The sequence below is a fragment of the Aspergillus brasiliensis genome, assembly GCF_001889945.1.
Source record: "Aspergillus brasiliensis CBS 101740 unplaced genomic scaffold ASPBRscaffold_9, whole genome shotgun sequence".
NCBI classification, from domain to species: Eukaryota; Fungi; Ascomycota; class Eurotiomycetes; order Eurotiales; family Aspergillaceae; genus Aspergillus; species Aspergillus brasiliensis.
In genome coordinates this window covers 987,378-1,005,941 of record NW_027137450.1, presented here as the reverse complement: position 1 = coordinate 1,005,941, position 18,564 = coordinate 987,378, and the positions used below count along the sequence as shown (strand labels likewise).

General features: G+C 49.9%; 9 protein-coding genes across 9 annotated transcripts; 6 read left to right on the top strand and 3 right to left on the bottom strand.

The window, feature by feature from the left end:
* Nucleotides 1–293: 293 nt before the first annotated feature.
* ASPBRDRAFT_678778 (NAD(P)-dependent alcohol dehydrogenase) lies at nt 294–1,570 on the top strand (the record flags this gene model as incomplete). The annotated part of the gene is made up of 2 exons (XM_067628971.1): nt 294–513; nt 574–1,570. The coding sequence occupies 2 exons, from the start codon at nt 294–296 to the stop codon at nt 1,545–1,547; spliced, it is 1,194 nt and encodes a 397-aa protein (XP_067477368.1). The 3' UTR covers nt 1,548–1,570.
* A 356-nt stretch (nt 1,571–1,926) lies between these two features.
* Nucleotides 1,927–2,796, top strand: ASPBRDRAFT_678777 (uncharacterized protein; the record flags this gene model as incomplete). Its single annotated transcript, XM_067628970.1, has 1 exon — nt 1,927–2,796. The coding sequence occupies one exon, from the start codon at nt 1,927–1,929 to the stop codon at nt 2,794–2,796; it is 870 nt and encodes a 289-aa protein (XP_067477367.1).
* A 388-nt stretch (nt 2,797–3,184) lies between these two features.
* On the bottom strand, nt 3,185–4,689 carry ASPBRDRAFT_31993 (uncharacterized protein; the record flags this gene model as incomplete). The annotated part of the gene is made up of 3 exons (XM_067622967.1): nt 3,185–3,371; nt 3,451–4,198; nt 4,257–4,689. 3 exons carry the CDS (start codon nt 4,687–4,689, stop codon nt 3,185–3,187), a joined length of 1,368 nt encoding a protein of 455 aa, XP_067477366.1.
* A 300-nt stretch (nt 4,690–4,989) lies between these two features.
* On the bottom strand, nt 4,990–7,944 carry ASPBRDRAFT_45436 (uncharacterized protein). Its single transcript, XM_067625403.1, has one exon. It carries the CDS (start codon nt 7,863–7,865, stop codon nt 5,292–5,294), a length of 2,574 nt encoding a protein of 857 aa, XP_067477365.1. The 5' UTR covers nt 7,866–7,944; the 3' UTR covers nt 4,990–5,291.
* A 1,682-nt stretch (nt 7,945–9,626) lies between these two features.
* On the top strand, nt 9,627–10,754 carry ASPBRDRAFT_197817 (uncharacterized protein; the record flags this gene model as incomplete). Its single annotated transcript, XM_067621140.1, has 4 exons — nt 9,627–9,838; nt 9,900–10,133; nt 10,194–10,268; nt 10,346–10,754. The coding sequence occupies 4 exons, from the start codon at nt 9,627–9,629 to the stop codon at nt 10,752–10,754; spliced, it is 930 nt and encodes a 309-aa protein (XP_067477364.1).
* Nucleotides 10,755–12,019: 1,265 nt separating this feature from the next.
* ASPBRDRAFT_45435 (uncharacterized protein) lies at nt 12,020–13,399 on the top strand. Its single transcript, XM_067625402.1, has 2 exons — nt 12,020–12,264; nt 12,319–13,399. Exons 1-2 carry the CDS (start codon nt 12,105–12,107, stop codon nt 13,233–13,235), a joined length of 1,077 nt encoding a protein of 358 aa, XP_067477363.1. The 5' UTR covers nt 12,020–12,104; the 3' UTR covers nt 13,236–13,399.
* Nucleotides 13,400–13,523: 124 nt separating this feature from the next.
* Nucleotides 13,524–14,522, bottom strand: ASPBRDRAFT_129472 (uncharacterized protein; the record flags this gene model as incomplete). The annotated part of the gene is made up of 1 exon (XM_067618140.1): nt 13,524–14,522. The coding sequence occupies one exon, from the start codon at nt 14,520–14,522 to the stop codon at nt 13,524–13,526; it is 999 nt and encodes a 332-aa protein (XP_067477362.1).
* A 959-nt stretch (nt 14,523–15,481) lies between these two features.
* On the top strand, nt 15,482–15,937 carry ASPBRDRAFT_130277 (uncharacterized protein; the record flags this gene model as incomplete). Its single annotated transcript, XM_067618214.1, has 1 exon — nt 15,482–15,937. One exon carries the CDS (start codon nt 15,482–15,484, stop codon nt 15,935–15,937), a length of 456 nt encoding a protein of 151 aa, XP_067477361.1.
* An 890-nt stretch (nt 15,938–16,827) lies between these two features.
* Nucleotides 16,828–18,405, top strand: ASPBRDRAFT_130228 (uncharacterized protein; the record flags this gene model as incomplete). The annotated part of the gene is made up of 1 exon (XM_067618212.1): nt 16,828–18,405. The coding sequence occupies one exon, from the start codon at nt 16,828–16,830 to the stop codon at nt 18,403–18,405; it is 1,578 nt and encodes a 525-aa protein (XP_067477360.1).
* Nucleotides 18,406–18,564: the final 159 nt, after the last annotated feature.

Here is an 18,564-nt window from a genome sequence, read left to right as displayed (position 1 = left end):
GAGCACCATGGATTCCAGCCAGTGAAACAACCCTAGTTAGAGCTTAAAAAGAAGTTTATATCCGTACCAGTCTGCTCTCACAATTGGACCCACTCGGGCGATCGATGACGGAAATCCGGATCAATCGAAAGACGTTCGACCCCATCTCGGCATGCCGATCGGAATTTGCACAGTATGCAGCTCATTCCGGGCTCTGGAGTCGGCAATGGTCCCAGAAGAGCATGAGTACATATATCCACGGCTACCGAACGTGTAGTTCGCAGTCGCCAAATTCTTTCGGCTTCCATGATATAATGGTAGTAGACACACAGCGCATCGCCGGACGCGCCCTGGTTGCTCACGGCCCCTACCAGACCGGCGGCTGGAAGCTTCAAAATGTCTCTCTGCGACCCCTGCGAGCCTGTGAACTGCTGGTTGAGGTGGTTGCCTCGGGGGTCTGTCAGACCGATCTACATTTTGCTGGGTTGGAGAGTGGTCATGGCGTACATTATCCGCGGGTGATGGGGCACGAAGGTAATTGCCCCCTTCCCTTCTTCCTGCATGGTCATAGTTAGTATGAACTAATTTCCTAAGCAGGTGCAGGATATGTCCGACAGGTCGGGCCCAACGTCACCGCTGCCCGGATTGGTGACCCGGTCCTGCTCTCCTTCTCCGCATGTCGAACTTGCCAATGTTGTCGTCGGGGCCATCCTGCGCACTGCCAGAATTTCGATCCGATCAATTTCGAGTCCTCCAAAGCCAACCGCGTCTTTTTCGGAGAGACTGGGACGGCGGCCGACTTATCCACACACTCTGCGGAGGAGCCAGACATCTTCGGACAGTTCTTCGGACAATCGAGCTTTGCTAGTTGGACAATCGTGCGGGAGGAGTCGCTGGTCAATGTATCCGGACTGGTGGAGGGAAGAGAGGATCTTCAATTGCTGGCGCCACTGGGGTGTGGTGTTCAGACAGGTGCAGGTGCGGTCATCCAGGCAGCCAAGGCACAGCCGAAGGATACTATCGCTGTGCTTGGGCTGGGAGGCGTGGGGTTGAGTGCGGTGATGGGGGCGCGGATTGCAGGTTGCAAGACTATCATCGGGGTTGCGCGGAATCCGGCACGTCTTGAGCTGGCGTTGGCGCTGGGGGCGACGCACGTCTTGAAGATTGATCCGAGTGTAGGAGAAGGTCATGTCATAGAGGCCGTTCGTGCTCTGACTGATGGGCTGGGTACAGATGTTACGTTGGAGACCACAGGGGTTCCGGGATTAATCGCGGAGGCCATCCGCATGACAGCTAACAAAGGGAGGATTGTTCAGCTTGGAACAGCGCCGGAAGATGCGGCGCTCAGTCTTCCAATTCATGACTTTATGGTGGCTGGGAAGCTGTACATGGGTGTTGTAGAGGGAGACGTTGTTCCTCGGGAATTTGTGCCCCAAATGATTGAATGGGTGAAGACTGGACGACTACCTTTGCATGAGATTGTGGGCTTTTATCAGGCGGAGGATTACAGGAGGGCCATTACTGATATGCAGATTGGGAAGACCATCAAGCCCGTTCTTTTATGGTAGATATATACCCCAAGGACTGTCTGCTGATTACGCATGCTGTGCACCTGAAGCCACTAGTCTACCTCATGCCCAGAAAGTATATATCAAAAGCTTAGAACTAGTTCGTAACACGAATATCATCCATGTCATATGAACAAATAGTTGTAGCTATTGATGGATACGGTACATCCCCTTGGTCCTGTCGACCGCCTTATGCCGTAGCGCTTCTTTGCTTCGGCAACTAATAGTATAATGTATAATGGCTCCCGGTGCCGTAAACCTTATGCCTAGTCATTCAACGTCATCATTACCAAGCTAAGATAGAGTATCGCATATATGTAGCGCTCTCATATCAAGGCCGCCTCGGAAAACATCGTCTTGTTCACACAACCATACAATCATGGCGGCGAGCGATGTGAAGAATACAGGAAGTGACAGGGGTACTGCCCCCACCCGTCGCGGCTTCCTGGAAGACCTCATGGATCCCACCTGCCCGATACCTATATACGCCTATCGAGGCCGGGAGCAATTCTTAGAAGACTTTCAGCATGCCCTGGATACATATCAGTCTACTAGCGAGTGGATGTTGTTGACCGGTGTTACCGAAGAGATATTCCGCGACGAGTTCTTGGAATCGGAAGAAAGTCCCTTTTCACGGCTTCGAAGTTACGACAAAGAGGGACAGATACTGCTTCTAAGAATGACAGTATCAAGGGAGCACGAGGCTGCGGCGTCCGAGTTCGACCATCTTCTTAAGAATGCCACAGAACGGCAAGGGTTGCGCCTGAAGTCCTACGGGGGATATCATGGGATGGAAGAAGGAGGAATGGTGCCTGATAGGGCCTGGCGCCCACTTCGAGTCCCCCGAGACCGATCAGCCGAATGGCCTAGTGCGGTCCTCGAAGTCAGCTATTCAGAGACGAGAAAGAAGCTTATGGGTGACATACCACATTGGTTCTACGCCTCCAGTGGCGATGTCAAGCTGGTGCTCACCATTGACATTGATCGTCATGCACCAAAAGTCATTATAGAGCAGTGGGTGCACGACGAGGACAGCCGCAGGAGAAGGGTGCAAGTAGTCAACATCTCTCGAATGAAGGACCGCGTTGTGGTCACCGGAGCCCCATTGGAGATTTCTTTCGAAAGACTGTTTCTATGCGCCCCCAGCACTCCATATGAGAGCAAAATCCGGATCCGCGAGGAGCCACTAAGGGAGTTTGCTGATTCTATTTGGGAGGAACAAGGGTACAAAGAGATTGAGCGCTTTTGACAGACGTGCCAACTTTTCTATCATTTCCTGTCTTTGGTCAATACATTGTTTAATTCAATCTTCAGTTCATTGAATTGAATTGAATCACACCTTCTCTACTCTGGAATAATTTAACCAAGCGTGAACAAGGTGGCGAGTAGTATGACCATCGTCCAAATTGATATTATATCATATTATAGTATCGTATCCTCCACCACTATCCACCTTTAGTCTCTATCATCCACCACTCTACACCCCCTCACCCCGATTATATCTCTATTAAGGAAATCCGACATGCTGTTGAATCAAGTCCAGTCCTGCTCGACTAAAACCCCCAAACGCCTCGCTGAAAGGCAGCAAGCACAAGTTGTTGAAAACGCTAAAATGATTTATACACAAGTTAGTAAAATTAAGCCGTCTGCGGCTCGGTCTCACCGTCATGATCCACGGTCTTGACATCCTCTGCGCGAACTTCCACTTCGTGGGTATGCTCGAGCTCGGAGATGATGATCCATGTGGGGATCACGCAGAGTAAGGTAATGCCGAAGTTGAGACCGATGCTGACGAAGTGGTTGGCGTTGCCTTCGGATTGCATCCTGTGATGGGTTCGTTAGTCATCCGAATCTACTACTTACAGGAATTAGGGGGAACGGATAGGGGTAGGTTGAGACTTACGCCCAGGCAACCGTCTGTCCCAGAGCCTCGAACCCACGGAGAATACCGCAGTGGTGAGACAGGGACGACAGGTCAGTGGTATACTGGCCGACCAGCCAGTAGAGGAATTGTTGAAAGGCCTGACCACCGAAGGACCAGAAGAAAACCAGAGCATAGGTCTTGCCGAACCCGCCCTTGAACCAGTCAAAGACTGGGTTCGTGTACTCGTAGTAGAACTGGTACTGCAGGATCGTGGCCCAGATCCAGGTGCCCGTGAGCACGATAATAATTGAGGCGAAGGCGACGCGGGCACGCGTCTTGATGTGGATAGACTGTTTATCCAGAAGGGTGGCAATGAGGAAGGAAGACGTGATGCCCGCAAAGTTGGTGAAGAAGGAAGAGAAAGCCCGCGAGCGGACCGTGAAGTAGTCGGTCAGCCAGGTGCTCTGGAAGCCGTTGTAGAAGTAACTGATGAAGAAGGCCGGCATCAGCATGGCGATGCGGCGGGTGAAGAGCAGCGAGATGACGGCCTTGAATTCGGCCATCCACGTGGCTTGCGTGTGGACCACCACGAGAGTCCGATCTTTGCGTTGCACCTTCTCCGCTGGGCTCAGACATAGACCGATAGGAAGTCCGAGACACATGAGCACGATGAAGACGATGTAGGTGCTGGCACTGACGGTTCCCTTGCCCGAGTTCTGGGCATTGAGGCCCAGTTCGATGGCGCCGCCGACGATGGGGCCCGCAGCTTTGGCGGTTTGCCAGATTGCTGGTGCAGCTGTCAGCTACCAAATTCCAGTGCCTGGTTAGGAGCATGGTCGACTTACCTAGGTAGAACGCTCGGTCCTTGGGACTGGGATACCCGATGATGATGGCCGCTTCGGCAGCCCAGAAGAATCCAGCCGAGATACCACACAAGGCACTTCCAAACAGCAGAAACCACGTCGTCGGCGAATAGTTGTTCGTATACAGACCGGCGCCGTAGATAGGGTATCCGATGGCTCCCAGCGCCAACCCATACCGCAGCCCAATCCGGTTGTTGATGGCACCGGCAGCGATACACACCACAGCGAACAATCCATACAGCAGGGCATTCGCAGCTGAGACAGCATACGGCTCTGCGGCACCTCCAGCTCCCAAGTTGTTCAGGGCATCCCACATGCCCGGGGCAGTGAAGGAAACACCACTGGCGATGGCGATCTGGAAGGGGATCGACCGCACCACCGACATAAAGCGGTTAGTCGGCTGGGGTGAGGCCATGGTGAAGGAACCTTTTGAAGGACACTCGCCACGTGGTTGACCTGATCTGATAATCTGATATATCAGGAGAGACAAGAGTTGTCAATATTTTGGGCAAAATTTCGGGGTGGGCGATGGCCGACGACGAGAATTCGCATTGTGGGTGGGGCCGTGGATATTGCGTGCTTGAGTCGTGATTGAGTCAATGCCAAGCTGTGACACATAGAAAAGGCATCGTGGCGGCTTCATGCCGATATTATCAACTTGCTACTTGGATGATGAGATGAAGTTCTCATAGTCTACGTTATATTCATCACAATATGACACGGCGTGGGATGCCCTTGGGGCTGAGTGCTCAGGATCTAATCTAATAAATTCTAGCTTTGGGGCTCCACAGTGACCTGTCATCCACTCTTCACCACCATAGGATAGGCGCATGCCGAAGGATTTAAGACATTCTTATTGTAAGAGCCTGTGGTTATATAATTCATATGATGAATCAAGCTGGCCATGAATGTTTGAGTAATGATAATATGTGCCGGTAACACAAGAGGCAGAGATTTCACGCAGACGGGCGGCAAGTTCTTGGCATGAAGCCGGCATTTGGTGGTTCCAGACAGACACTAAGCCATCGGGATCCCGGTCATAAGCGAGGCCACGCCTTTGGGACCCAGAACATCCTCAAGATTCAGCCAAGAAGTCACCAGCACGTCCGATTCGCCGGCATCATCAGCAGCCTCATCTTGGATGGGCTTCTTGTTCTTGCAAAACACCCTCAGCTCTTTACATGCCACATCACCGTTCTTCTTCAGGTAGTCCCGCATGACATCGCCAGAGCTCATCACAATGCGACTGACGAGCTCCACGTCCCCGGAGCCAAGTCCCATCGCACGTGCGTTTTGGGCAGAGCCTCGCGCGACGTGGTGGATAAGAAGGACGATGTTGGAGATGAAGGACTCATCAGGCATGTACCCGGCTGTAAAATATTGAACAAATTTGTGGTGCTCTTTTTCTCGGATCAGTCGGAGTAATTCGATCGAACGTTTGTGCATGCCGAAGTAGTTGTACAAGATGACAGGCTCCTCTTCAAAGAGTTTGGTCTTCAGGAAGGCCAAAAGGTGGAGGGTGTCAATGTTGCGGGTGTTGGACCATTTTTGGGTGATCATGAGTTCCGCGTTGACTCTGTGAAGCTCCTTGCAGGGGGATTCAAGCTTCGATTTCTGGGAGAGCTCGTCCAGGATCCGGTCAATGTTTACGATGCCCGTATCTTCTGCGAGCCCCTCGACGTACTTGGGAGAGAACAAGTTCGCAACGGCAGTGGTAGGCTTGAGCAAGCGCGGATTTTTGCCATCGGGTTTGTGGAAGGGTCTACTCCGGGAATCGCGGGCAAAATTGGCAGCGGATGAAATGCCAGTGGCCAATTCAAGCCTGTTTAGCGATTCGCCTGCATTCTTTGGCCGCGCACCGATGAAAATGTGAGACTCGCCATGGATTTTGATGAAAGCATCCATGTCAGGCCATCTCACGTCCTTGTGAGATGCATAGTTGATGACGAGATTGTGCAAGAATGCCAGCTGTTGGACGTCGTACCATTGGGTGACGAGCTGCTGGGCCACATGCTGCATTCGAACATTGAGGTGGAATAGGATCAGTCCACAGAGGATAGAGTGCTGCGATAAGAGTGCATGCTTTTCAGGTGGGGAACCAGTTTTGTCGAGTCTAGATAGGACTCGAAGACTGAGGAACGCGTCCTCTATAATCCAGGATTTGACAGTCGAACTGATACCACGAATCTCTTCGTCGCCCTCCTTGGGCCAGAATTTGGGCTGGGGGTGTGTTTTGGAGAATTTCAAGTAGTCATCAATCGTCTTCTGGATGCGCAGCCCCGACATTCGGAGGTCTCCGAACACGCCCAAGGTACTGTGTCGCATAATGTGATGGATGTCAAGGAAGATCTGGGAGGCGAAACATAACCACAGAGTAACCTTTTTCTTCTTGGCGAACTCAACCAGACCCTCTGTGATTGCGTCTGAAGTAGGCGTCTGGAATCTGAACGTGTCAAACATGCAAAACTCGGGCAAGATGGAAAGAAGGATGATTTTGTCTTCGTTGAACTTCTGGCCCAAGGACATCCGCTCTCTATCCGCCTTGGGGTTATAGGTACCGAAGTAGCCCTTTTTAAAGACGGGCTGGTGATTGTCCTGGAGAACATTCGCAAAGGCGTCAAGCAGAACCTTGGTGGGCACATAGCACCAGTCAGCGACATCAGCCATGTTCTTGTTGTATGGCAGGCCAATCTCCATAGATGGCGCCGGAGAGATGCCCCGAAGGAGTACAGCAAGATTGTACACAAGCGTCTGAACATCATTACTCTTCGGCGTACGAGTAGCGAGCCAGTCAGCCTCGACCTCCTTCACCATATCTCTGGCCAATTGCAAAGCACTGTCCGTCACGACAGCGGCATTCATAAGGTCGATCTTTTTATCCCGGTACTCCGACCAGGTGCTCGAAATGAACTTTCGCATATTGGCCAAGTCCTGCAGTAAGCACAGGGTCTTGAAAAACAATTGACCAAGATGGGAGTCGGCTGCCTCATTCTCATCCTCCACAACCGTGACCTTGACGATCTTCGTCGATTCTGCGGGTGTCGAAGGCGCTTCTGTGATGTCCTCCGGTTCCTCCACAGTCAGGACAGCAAACTTGTTCAAGAACCTCTCAGCATCGGCATCGTCATCTTGAGATTCGGGCGTTGGTTGCGGCTGCTTAGCGTCTGATTTCGAAGGCTGGGTGGTCTTCCATTCGAGCGTCTCACAGATCTGCTCCAGCGCCGTGATGAAATGGGCATGGCGCTTATTGTTCGCAATATCGCCTCGACCCAAGAACCATGAAGTGACCGTTTTTCTCAATTTGATGGCGCGTTTCGCAATGGCGAGAACGGATTTGGGTACGTTGAGAGACGAACCGGCAACCACCTCGGCGAACTTTTGTAGGTCTTTGGTAGTAGCACTGTATTGAATGGGATGTTCATTGGAGCCATCGGTTTTACCTTTACGCTTACTTTTGCCCGCGGGAGGAGCGGTCGGAGAAAGCGTAGGTTGGTAGCCACATTTGTTGGCAGTCTCTAGTAGCCATGTTGCGAAGGTATTGGTATCTGCTTTGTAGCGGGCATAGCTACTCTGCAGGAATCCAGGTAGCATACTGATGACTGTGGATGGAATAAGACAAGAATAGAAGCGGCTAGCTGATCAAGGAGACTAGCTCTGGGCCCAATGACATGGAAGGAATGGAAGGTCGAAGCTTCAAATCCCCGGATTTGGAAGTTTGTGGGGATCATAGTTACTGGCTTATGTCAGCATTGTGGGCCACCTGATGTCACCTGATTGAACCTATCACAGAGCTAACCGAAACGGGCAAGATGCTCATCCACCTGAAATGTTAGGCAAACACAACTTCAACGATGTAGGCGCCATGGGACTCTACATTTACTAGATATTTGTTATCACCGTATGGCTAGTCGTATGGTCAGTCACAAGTTGGTAGTTGATCTTTCTGGTGGGACGCATCGCGAAATGATTCGGGCACCGTCATACTTGTGTAAGAGTGCGCTAACAAAACAACACTAACTTTAGTGTCTGTTCTTATAGATAATAATGTAATGGTGCTTGGGATACTGCAGACGAAAGTTTCTGTCAACTTGTCACTTCTAGTTCGACTTCGGTGCAATCCAATGATTTTTCGAAATGCTCCAGCAAAAGCCGCGTACTGCCCATTCTGCCTCGGCGATAAATTTTTGAAACCACCAAAAAGGATGCCACAGTATGCACCGACCCCTGGAAACTTTGGTCGTATGCCCCCTCGCCATCAAATTCAGTTTCGTTAATACCAGCCCCATAACTTCCGCTGAACTTCCTCGTTCCCAAACGGATCCTTCGCGAACAGATGAACTTCCGTCATCACAGCACGGAGGCTGGGTAGAAGCGAAGGCGTATGACGAGGACCTTCCGACCAGGATTCACTATTAAATTGAATGGAAGGTTACTTGTAACACAAGGAATGTAATTCAAGATACAGAGCAAGATCAGGTTCTTGCTCCTAGATCTTATTGGAGAATCACCCTCAACCAAAGTTGTGGGAGAAATTATGCGCCAATTATCCACACAAAAAGTTTCTATTAGTTAACGCATCCATTAAGAAGAGGCTTTCTAATGGGGTTATTCCTGCCTTGCGGGAAAGAGACCGAAGCTTATAATACAGTTCAACTATATAGAATACACCCGAAGCTCCGCAGCTAGTCGCAGGGCGGCTGACATACGGGGTACTTATTCCACTACTCAGGGTTTGCTACAAGGACTTGACCGGGAGGTCGACGCGGAGGAATCGAGATAGGACATGATATAACATGATACGAGACAAAACAATAGTGATGGTGAGATATGTTACTATTTCCCGTCACCAGAGTGGGCACATCGCCTCAAGTTCGAGGAGACTCGGACCCACAACCTCGCGAAATGGCCCAAATAGGAAATTTTTCTAACCTAGACAAGCTATATATGTCTTCCTGTACCCTTGTGAAGCGACGATCATTACGTACAATGACCCCACCACGAAGTTGGCCTTATATGGGCATATGGCCAATCTATTCCCCTTGGGGTAAGCTATCTTCCTCCTTGGGCCAAATCGCGAACCTGTTGGTCTTCTTGGATCTATGAGGTGCGGCCGGGGCCAGCGCTTCGGTGTAAGCGGACCTATACGCATGGGCTACTCTTTTTACAAAGTGGGTAAGGTGACTCACGCTGATATCTTTGGAACTCACACCTTCTGTCGTTGGGCGTTATGTAAGACCATATGTTCAGAGCTCGAAATTCTTTATCTTGACATAAGTTTTCAAACCGATCCTATCCACGATAGCCTTCTACACCGACTGAACGTTCTTTTCCAGACGTCTTTTGTCGCAAACCATGGCCTTCAACCGTATCGCTGTCTATGGTCACCGTGGATTCGTTGGCTCTCGAGTTGTCGCTGCTCTAATTGCCTCGGGAGCTCCAATTACTGTTCTGCATCGCGCTAGCTCGGATACTTCCAATCTCCCCGATCATGTCAAAAAGATTGAAGTCGACGTTCTTGATGAAGACGCTTTGGTTGGTGCCTTGCAAGATATAGACATTGTGATGTCCGTCAGAGCTACTGCGCATCTGTACCTTTTTCGAGTCTATGCTAATTGGATTTCTCAGTTCTCTTGTTGGAGACGAGGGTACCGACAGACAGTACGGCTTTGTGAAAGCCATCCCTAGGACGAATGTCCGGCTTTTCTCCCCTTCGGATTTCTGTTTGCGATATTGTGAGCAAGGAATGCGCATGCCCTGTATGAAGGCAAAAGCGAACGTCGAAAAGGCTTCTAAGGATGCTGGGATTCCAACCACCGTCGTCCACGTAGGAAATTTCGCTGAATTCACCTTAAGTACACCGTCAGTCGTCAACCGACCACTTGGGATGTTTATGCATAACTGACTTTTCACGAATTGTAGGGCGGTGGGTGTTGATTTGCAGAATAACGTACTGGTCTACACAGGCAACTCTGCTAACGAAAAGGTCACTATGTGGTACGTAACATTTCACCCAGAAAACTCCTTTCTCATCAAAATAACCCCTTTGGTCTGATTAAACTGATTCCTTGTAGCACCAAGGACTACGTAGCGGCTGCGTACGTCGACATATTTACCACCAGACCTATAAGCACTATACAGAACCGGACCATCACCTTGTCAGAGCTTGCACCAACAGGCATGGAAATTGCTGCGATCATGAAAGAGAAGAACGGCAGAGACCCCTCTATTGGGACACGAAGCTTAGAGGAAGTCAATCGCACGATTGAAGATTATATCAGTAGGGAGAGTAATCTCGCTGTCCCGGCCTATTGCCGCAAAATCTGGGGAACGGGGGAAATGATGAAGATGCTTCCCGATGATCTATGGGAAGTTAAGGACTACAGGAAAGCAAGCTTAGAGGACCTTGTCATAGGAGGAAGACTGGAAAGCTATAGAGCCCTACCTGATCATGTGGTGGAGTATCTCAAAAAGATGCTCTGAGACATGTATTACCATCTACTAGTCTTGCCCCTCTGTCCTGTTCGAGAAAACATGCATTACTGTGAGCATTAGTTCTTTAAACTAGACAAGTATGATACGTAAGAAGATGACGTACTGTGTTTTCAAGACACGGCATTTGCAAGCAGGCGTCAGGAAAAAGACCAGCCTGTGGGCGGTTCTTTTAGATTCGTTCCAGGGTGGGAATTTTATTTCCAAATTGGGCGTGCTACGTAGCATGAAGTCAATATCACTGGGCAAGCTCAGTATGCATGTGCGAACCACAGCGCGCAAACGCTGCTGCCTCTTGCTCATGGAGAATTTGCCGATGCTCCCACAGTTGATTATTTTTGCTCTTCTTCTTCCGGCTGTGAGCATAAGAAGAGGCGTATCTAAGACATGAGATGGGATTTACATTGGACTATACCTCCCGGGGATGGAGCAGCGGGTCAAGAATTGGCTGGTTGCGATTCTTGTTTAAGCACAGCCTGCTTCCCTCAAAACAGACATTCTTTTCGACCCAGCGATCGGACTATGGAGAAGTTCCAAGGTTCCCATGGACACAGCCACTAGTGAACCCGAATATGCATTCATGTAGCGAATGCTATGCGATTATCATTATTAATGAGCCTAGGTTGCCGATGTTGAAATTATCGGCTACGGGCAGAATGAGTGGCTCGAGATACGTGACCAAAGGGAGAAGATGAGATGGCCTCAGATCATGTGACCACCAGCATTCACCGAAATTACACCTTAATCCAATACAGTGACCCTAACCTACCTTACAAAACTAATCTTGTACCCGTGACTGTTGGCAAAAAGCACCTTTCATTAAATATATTAAATCATTAGTTATCTGTTGAAGATTACTTATACTTTACAGCATCTCATACCAAGCACCCTAGTTCACACGGAAGGTAGGTCCTATCAAAACTGTCTTTAAAATTATATTACTATATACTAAAGAACAAATTACTAATCTATACTCAGCTATGAATAGAAAAAGAAATTTAATACTTAATTCAACTCTATATTAAATAAAATGTTAACTTTATTAGTTATTTAGGCAGTTATAATTTTTTAACTATTTTATACACTTATTACTAATTTCTGACCCCCTCACAACTGAGACCCCAGGACGGAGATAGTTACTGGTTGACTAGTTATCTCCCATTTTGTATTAGTCATTATTATTATGCCCACATAATTTGCCAGCCTTCGCCTTTAAGCAGTGTTTCCGGCTGTATATCTATCTTAACCTCGGGCCCGGCTGGTTCACATTACTTTTCCATTTGCTTACCGCTATCTTTCGACAGCAGGAACGCGAACCTGGGTGTTGGGTAATAGAGGAGAATGGAACCCTCTGTTACTCTGCTTTCTTCAGCCCTAGGCGAGGGCGAAACAAACAGAGTCGGTGATCACACCAATCAATTCGATGCCGAGGCTGAGGCCGAGATGACGGCCAAGATGCAGCACAGGAAGATTCAAAACCGGAAGAACCAAAGAGCACGCCGTGAGTCTGTTCCTTTAATGCCTCACCCACTGCCCGAGCTCATACGCTTTGAAGGACTGCGGATGAAGGAGCAAGACCCGGGATCTACTCGGACGTCCCGCCCGTTCCCCCCGTTCCAAGTTCGGCGCTGGCGCCTTGATGAACTTGAGGTTTGTCCCTCCCAAGACGACGCGGTAGCATCCGAAGGCGCAACCGCCGTGTACAGCTCCCCTGCACGGTCTCACGTTCACGCCAGTGCATCAAGGTCGACACCTGAAGAACGCGCCGGAGTCCACCCAGGGCCATCACACACATTGGTCCACGACCAGCCGTCACTCACCGTCCCACCCATCATCTTCCCCCTCTCCACCGATCACCTCCTCCATCTTGTTCAGTATAATGTATTCCGTGCTTTTGTCTCTAATAAGCGCACTCTCAATACCCTTCTCACGGGTTGGACCGATAATCCTCCCTCCCCAACCACCTGTCCCATCAGCGGTCCTTATCGTGACGACACTAGCGTCTACCCCCTGAATCCCAATATTCCTATCTCCCTCGTCCCGACCCGCCTCCAACAAACCCACTTGCACTCCGTCTGGATCAATCTCTTCCCCTTCCCCCGCCTCCGTGACAATCTCATCAGACGCGAGGGAAGTTTTGACCACTGGGAGCTGTTACAAGACCTCATTGGTGAGCTCATGAGTGCCACGTCGCCTCGAAAGCACAGAATCACGCCCCTCACGATCACGGTCTCCGATCCTACACCTACGCGGGCCCGGCCCCGCTGCGAGGGGGATGATGAGGAGGGTGAGGTAACTGCGGGGTACAAGGGACTCATTGTTTGGGGCGAACCATACGACATGCAGAACTGGGAGGCCACCCCGGGCTTCCTTGCCAAGTGGTCGTGGGCCGTGGAAGGATGCCACGATCTGGTGGAATGTAGTAACCGCTGGAGGCGGATGAGAGGAGAGGAGCCTATTTCGTCTCTCTGAATCATTGGAAGGGAAGCAGGCCATGGAGAGATCAGGCTTGCCACTTAATGGGAGAGACGGAACCCTGTAGGAGGAGGGGCTTGGGCGGCAGAGGGACAACGAAGGTGTAAAGCTTTCTATGGCAAGATTTAGGGCGGTAATGACTCCTTCTAATTATTGACTGGACGTGAGCTACAAAGAAGTAGAAAATCATGAATTCTACGTCTTTTCTTTATATATATATATATACTTGAAGGAAATCGTGAGCCTGATAGTATACTGAAGATGCCTCGGGCCTCTCTTGGTTCCCTACTCCTCATCCCGCAACCCTACAAGTTCGAGCGAGTCGATCCAAAGCCTCTTCGCCTTCTCGACGTCATAGGCGTATGGGGCATATCCAAGCGCAGTGAACTTGTCATCTCCTTCTGCATACGGCTCTGCCACGGCACAGTCAACAAGGTACTTGCCGCCCTTATGTTTCCATGCCTTGCCAACGGCTCCCCAGACCGATGTTGCCGCACCCTGCTTAACGCTCTTCATGGTGGGGTACAAGTGCCCCATTCCCTTGAAGGCATCCGGGGGCATATGTTGGGTCAGCCCGGTCTGCACCAGGCCGGGATGGACGCTCGTCGAGTGTAGGTGGCGCGAGCCATAGCGGCGCTCGAGTTCGTTCGCCATGTAAATGTTGGCCGTCTTGGATTGCCCGTAGGCCACACTGGGGTCATAGCCGCCCTTCTGGAAGTTGTAGTTGTCGGTGTCATTGATCCCGTGGACGTTGTGGGCTGAGGAAGCGAGATTGACGACTCGGGACGGGAGGTCGGCGGAGGCGGCAGCCAGGAGAGCGGGCTCCAAGAGCTTGTAGAAAAGGAAATGCGACAGGTAGTTCGTGCTGAATTGGAGTTCGTGGCCATCGGCGGTGAGGCGCAGGTCGGGAATGGCCATGATGCCGGCGTTGTTCACGAGAAGGTGAATCTTGGAGGTTTTGGCGAGAATGGCTGCAGCTGCGATGCGAACCGAAGCGAGAGAGGCCTGGTCCATCTCAATAATCGCCATGCGGGAAGGTTCAAAGATACCAGCGAGGGCGGATTGGGCCTTGGGGACGTCTCGAGCCGTGAGAAAGAGAGTGGCCCCCGTGGCGGCCAGGGCGCGAGTGGTTTCGATGCCGATGCCAGAAGACGTACCGGTGATGACGATGACCTCGCCCTTGAGCTTGCCTTCAACGCCCTCGTCCTTGATGATTTTCAGGGCCGTCGGACGAGCATCGCCAGGGCCGTTCGGCTTGGCGTGGGCCTCAGCGTAACGTGACATGATATGCGCTGGCGAGGGGATTCTGAAAGCTGATGATGAGGAGCAAGTCTTTGCTTAAATATCACGAGAAGGAATGGTGTGATATTGATCGTTGGACGAGTTGGATACTGAGGTCGAGGCAGGAGAAGCAAGGTGGTTCAGTTATATAGTCAACTGACTGAAAGTCTCCACTGCACCGTGGGCTCGTTGCAGGAGAGCATTGCTTAGGCAGACTGCCTATGACTTACGAATCACCATTGAAGATCCTTTCTGGCGGTAGGTTCAGCTCGCCGAAAGCTAATTTCGCCTCTTCTCCTGCATACCTTTCCCATCAAAATCGAGTAATCTGATGACATGTTCTGTCCTTTCCTCGGTTTTTGCTATTCTATTCTAATCCCTGATCCATGACCCACTGTGATGACACTTTTTCCCCATTTGGATTAATCACTCTCTCTATCCCCATGGAACCCTACATAAAGTTACTGATTATCAAGTCTATTCTGTAAAGGCCCGGGACTCCGGAGTTAACTATCTTGTGGGACCTAGAGTCAGCGACTGGGGCTAAGATGAAGCCACGGGAGATCCGGAATCAGTTGGTTAACGTTAGTGAGACGCGCACTAGGCCGAGAAGGGGGAAATTGTCATCACAGCGGTCTATAGTTAAACACTATTGCTCTGTGATGGGAGAGGTAAATAGCAAGACACGAGATCATCTCAATTGAGTTTGTCGGTGAAGCATCATTCCAACGTCGGGATTAACTTATGGATTTACTCCTATCCCCGCGAAGGCCTAATACGGGGTCCCTTGGAAGTTGAACTAATGGGTAGTAAGCAGATATTTGTTCCGTATTAGACATAAATAGGTAGGAAGCCTCGTGGGACATATCTGCCGTTCTTTCTTCCTGCTATTCGGGCACCACTCACTGTCTTCAAATTCACCTACTCGACTTTTCTGAAGAATATCAACAGCTCGCTTCATCATGTCCTCCTCGATGAACCTAAGACTATGCATAGAGGCTACAGCACGAGCCTTCCTATCCGCGTACGAAGAGGGCTCGGTCCGGAACGACGCCTCCATCATCAACCGCAACGTTACAGCGGACTGCACACGGTACCTGCTTCCCTCGTCCGTACCTCATGCCTTTGGCCTACCGGCGGACTTCTTTTTCGACACAGCAAAGTATCAGGAGACGTTTGCGAAGGACATCAAGGTGTTGAAATTCACGAACAACATCATGGCGAACCTGATCATCGATACTGAAGCCCGCCGGGCCGCTTTTACGTCTGTCGCAGAGGTGCACGCCAATAACGGAGAAACGTACCGGGCAGAGATTGCTTGGTTCTTGTACTTCAATGAGGATGGGTCTAAAGTCAAGAGGGTGGTTGAGTTCTGCGACAAGGATGTGATCTTGAGGATGGCAACCACGGCTGCTTAGTTCAGCTCTGAGGATATCCAGACGGAGTTTGGTTCAACATCAACCCAAGATACAAACGTTTTCCCTGATTCACGAATGCAATATTGTTATTGAAAAATGACGCAAGTATCATTAGTTAGGCTGCTTCTCTACCATGTTCTTGTTCTTGGTGTCGATAGGGTGCGTATCAAAGAACAAATGGCGAAACAGTCAGAAGCTCTACATGAGGTCAAGGAGACTAGCAGACTCTATAGAAAAAGCTATCTAGAAGCTTCTTTTACGGGCGGACTTGATACCATGCCTGAATCAACAAAAGGAGCATCTAGGTCGGATGAATCCTTGGTGCAAGTGTCTGGAAATGAGCATCACCGCCCAAAGTTGGAGAATCATGCTGCTAGATATTTGATGTATGGGGTAATAATCGAACGTAACACACTCCCGATCTTCAAGTTTCTCAGATAGTTACGGTTTAGATTTCTCATACTTAGCATATATAATCGTTTTGAATGCCTGACTTTGTGTATAATGAACAGCTTCATAGAACGACCCACTTGCTTCAGCCAGAAGAGAAGTCTTGGCTATACTCCGTACAATCATACCCAATGGCGGTTGGCCCACATCGGGATCCGCTCATTTTCCATTTTAGACCAGAACGCGAGATTTTAACTTTCTCTACTTGTATCCAGCCTCTTGTGCTCTGTGAGGGAGATATCCTATGGCCTTTCCGGGGAAAAGAGAAGCGCGAGAATAAATCTGCCTAGTCACACGACCGGTCATTTGCCGAGACCTCTGACGCAGCATCATAAATAATATAACTGTTATATTCACTCTTTGCAGCGATGAGACGTTCGACCTTTGATAGGATCGAAAAAAAATAAAACCTGATGGAATCTGCTAGCCCCATCTCAACCATGGTCAGGTGTCCCATATGCCAGGAACATGTTGCTCTGTCCGACATCAACGGACACCTCGATTCTGGCTGCCAGACATTCATCGCAACCCACCTACAGAGTCCAGCATCTTCTACTGCAAACGAAACTGACTGCGAGCAAGGTGAGAGTCGCGCCATCGCTCTAGGAACAACGGAACAACATCACCTGCAGCATGGCTACAATTCAACAGTCCCGCTCGCTGGTGACAGACAGTTAAAAAGAGCGGTCTTTCAACAGGAACCCAACACCGCGCGCAAGAAATCAGATACGGGTTCACCATCGACTGAGCTTGCAACGGAGCGACTACATCTTCGCGTTGCACCTTTAGCTGAACATGTCCGGCCGCGGTGCTTCGATGATGTCGTCGGTCAAGAACCATTGATCGGGCCCAATGGTACACTCAGACAGTTAATTGAGCAAGATGATCTTCCGAATCTGATTTTGTGGGGGCCCCCAGGAAGCGGCAAAACTACGATTGCAAGGATCATCGCGCCGATGATGAGAACAAAATTCTACGAGATCAATAGCTCGACTACGACGACGACAGAATATCAAAGTATCGTCAGGAAGGCTATGCAGGATGTGTACGAGGATCAGCAAAAATCTATAGTGTTTTGCGATGAGATACATCGACTCACGCGTCCACAACAGGATATATTCCTCGATGCCGTGCGGAGAAATAAAATTATACTCATCGGCGCGACAACAGAGAATCCGTCATTGAATATTCACCATGCTCTTGTGTACAAATGCAGGATTTTCACCGTCACGAAGCCAACCACCAATGATATAGCGGCTATCCTTCGTCGTTCGGTGGAATCACAGACACTGAAGTCATCCCCGCTTCTGGATGATGAATTCTTTCAATACATAGCCAGCTTCGCTGATGGTGACAGTAGAATCGCACTGAACGTTGTTGAGATTGCTGCGGATATATGCAGGCGACCGAACATGACCAAAGAGAAGTTGAAGCATTCATTAACCAAGAGTTTACTCTACGACCGTTCGGGTGACCAGCACTATGACACCATTTCAGCATTCCACAAGTCAATTCGAGGCAGTGATCCGGATGCTGCGCTATACTATCTTGTTCGAATGCTCCAGTCAGGCGAGAACCCCTTATTTATCGCTCGCCGTCTTATTGTGGCGACGTCGGAGGATATTGGACTTGCCAATAATGCTTTGCAAACATATGCAACCTCGGTCTACATGATGATCGAGAAATTGGGAATCACAGACACACAGTCTGCTCTGGCTCAACTGGTTATAACAATGTGTTTGTCAAAGAAGAGCACTCGATCCTATCGTGGTCTGAATAATGCTCTTGCTGCATTGAAAGAGCCTGGGATGTGTGACATTCCAGTTCCCCTCCACCTTTTGGATCGTAGGCCTGAGCTTCTCAGAGAGGCTGCCCAGGTCATCACCACGGACTGCCAAAACTTCCAAGGGGCGCTACCATCCACTCAGGGCTTTCTTCCAGATCCTCTTAAGGGACGAAAATTCTTGGAAGAAACTGATTTTCTATTTAAACGAGATCCTGATTTAAGTTATCCGTAACCGCCAAAGCCGCTCAGGGGTATTGTCGGGTGCTTCATAGGAATGTTGGACAGAAAGTCAGGTGATAATATTGTGTCTATCTGGAACATGGTATGTCCAGTGCTGAAAGTATTGGCGCCTCAGGAAGAATCTGTATACCTTCTAGATGGCTTCTCTTGT